The following is a 2,719-nucleotide window of genomic DNA, read 5'->3' as shown; positions in this document are numbered from 1 at the left end:
GTTTTAACATTTTTTATAAACTAACAAACATTTTTTTTATAAACTAACAAACATTTTATAAACTAGCAAACATTTCTTTTTGGTAATAAGGAGGGCCGAAGCCCAACAACAAAAACTACGGAACAACAGAACTAGCAACAATCACACCCTCTAAATCCTCCTTCAGATTCTGAAGCACACAGACAGACTTGTCTATTATGAAGGGAAAAACGATTTTGCTAGTCACGTGAAACACAAAGGTGTAGATGATAACATGTTCTCGTATGAGGAGCATGCAGGGAACGTATTCTCTATTGGTCTTTGGTTTGGGCCAGCATTTTGGACTGTACTCGATGTAAACATGAATGAAGTTTTGCTCAACGGTGGGTCAAGCACAGACTCAATCCAGAATAATAAGTATGTTCAAAAGACACTTCTTTAACTTTTATTTAGTGAAGTAAATAGATGATAATTAATACTTCTAAAAGATAACTTTTTAGACATAATTTTTTAAGATTTGTTAGAAATTCATAAAGTATAGAGAATAAAAAAAGTTGTATATTTTAAGTTACCTGATTTTGTGAAGAAATGTTTATTGGGCTGTATTGGTAAAATATAACTGGGCTCTCTTGGGATATAGCCCAATTCATCTTTCATCTTGAATTCTAACCTAGAGGCAGCGAGTTGAGAAGAAAACTTGGAAACAACATTGATCATGTTTCTGCCGCAAGAATTGATGATCCAAATTTTGCCATGGTTACCAGTTAAGTCTCTGACACGCTTCAAATGTGTTTGTAAGTCATGGTTTTCTCTTATCTCTCATGATTCCCAATTTGCAAATTCACATTTTCAACTCACTTCCACCACAAGACCCAATCATAGAATTCTGTTCTTGTCAAATTTTCCCTTTGAAGCTCTATCCATTGATTTTGAAGCATTGCTTGACGATGATAGTGGATCTGTTTCACTCAACCTTGATCGTATTTTTCCACAGCATTTTACAGATATTGAAGTTGAAATTAAAGGGTCATGTAGAGGCTTCATACTTTTATGCCATACCTTTGACCTCTACCTATGGAATCCATCCACCGGATATCACAAACAAATACCTATAACTCCTTTTGGTTTCCATTTAGATTGTTTCTATGGTTTTGGTTATGACCATTCAACCAACGATTACTTGGTTGTTTTAATGTTTCAGCATGATTTGTATAACCCTACATTACAGTTGGTGTACTTCTCATTGAAAGGTAATACATGGAAACAAGTTGAGGGTCCTCACTACCGTTACACCAATAGGAATCGGGAAGAGCCCAAAGGCGGGTCTCTTTATAACGGGGCTATCCATTGGTTGGCTTATCATGATGATTTACTAACCGAAGTTATTGTTGCGTTTGATTTAGTCGAAAAGAAACTTTCATACATACTTTTGCCGTGTGATTCTGATGGTAGTCCTTTGCATTGTGGTTTATGGGTATATGGAGAGTCTCTCAGCATATATACTACTAATTATGCTACTAATACAGTTGATATATTTGTGATGAAAGAATACAAAGTGGATTCGTCTTGGACTATGACTCATGCTCTTCCATATGACGTCATCCCAAACGAGGTCTTTTGTCCGTTGTGTTGTACAAAAAATGGTGATATTGTTGGGAGAGATGATGGCGGTGGATTGGTCAAGTATGATAAAAATGGTGAGTTTCTAGAGCATCATTCTTATACTAATGATGATCTTCCACGCCAGTGGACTATGTATATAGAGTCTCTGCTTTCACTACCTAGTGATGGTGACAACCAGAAAGCTTAAGAAGATGACACAAACAACAAGTACGAGGTTGTGAAATATTCCCCTACACGATTTTCTTGATATTTATATTGAATTAGAGCTTGGGTCCTATGGTAACAATGAAGGTTGATCCCAAGTGGCTATGTATATAGAGTCTTTGCATTCATGGTGAAGTGAGAAAGCTTATGAATCATATGTTAGAATGCATTTGTAGGTACTATGTGTTTGTTTGTTTGATTGCATCTGTAATATGAGTAAGTGTACCACATGAGCTAATGTAATATGTCAATGTCATGAAATGGTTATTGGTTAACTATTTGTTTATGTGATTCACTGTTATTTATGCATGTAGCTGGATCATATAAGGTAAATTATTCTCATGACTTTGATTCAAAGCAATTCACTAAATATTTGATCATAACTACATAGGTATTTGAATGAAATAGAAGGTTTTGTTCTCGAATTTCAGCGGACTGTTATAATTTTGGTGCTTGTCTTTTCTCTGTTTCAAACCAATTAAATGAATTTTAATATCAAAACTAAACTACCTCATGAACCTAAATAGTGCTATAATTACAACTCGGAGTTAAATTCATATTCATGAAAGTCACTGAGATTTTGATTTCGGTATTTGAGGTGCTTACTTGCTGCATAATAGTGCAGAAAATGATAGTTAAACAAGTTTGTTATCAATTTAGAGACATGTTGGCTCAAACTTTAAATCTCGAATATGGCAAAATGGCATACTTCAGGGTTTAAAGTCTAGTAGCTAAACAAATATTAAAGTGCCAAGAAGTGGTGGTATTATTTGAACAAATGGAGGGATTGTATTGGTGAAATATAATGACATAGGAGAATTGCTATAGTATAACTTGGATCATAAAGATTTGACTTTTTATACTTGCATATATTTTGATAAAAGTGAACCAAAATGTAACAAAGGATGAGGGG

At 34.5% G+C, this 2,719-nt stretch overlaps 1 protein-coding gene across 1 annotated transcript; it reads left to right on the top strand.

Annotated features, from left to right (window-relative positions):
* Window positions 1–647: 647 nt before the first annotated feature.
* LOC131611812 (F-box/kelch-repeat protein At3g06240-like) lies at window positions 648–2,231 on the top strand. The gene has a single exon (XM_058883675.1). The coding sequence runs from the start codon at window positions 695–697 to the stop codon at window positions 1,787–1,789; it is 1,095 nt and encodes a 364-aa protein (XP_058739658.1). The 5' UTR covers window positions 648–694; the 3' UTR covers window positions 1,790–2,231.
* Window positions 2,232–2,719: the final 488 nt, after the last annotated feature.

Source organism: Vicia villosa, linkage group LG6 (assembly GCF_029867415.1).
Source record: "Vicia villosa cultivar HV-30 ecotype Madison, WI linkage group LG6, Vvil1.0, whole genome shotgun sequence".
In the NCBI taxonomy this organism is placed as follows: Eukaryota; Viridiplantae; Streptophyta; class Magnoliopsida; order Fabales; family Fabaceae; genus Vicia; species Vicia villosa.
This window is presented reverse-complemented; position numbering and strand designations above follow the sequence as displayed.

Excerpts from the sequence above, each read along its gene's own strand:
- LOC131611812 (XM_058883675.1), top strand. The coding sequence starts at position 695 with ATGTTTCTGCCGCAAGAATTGATGATCCAAATTTTGCCATGGTTACCA.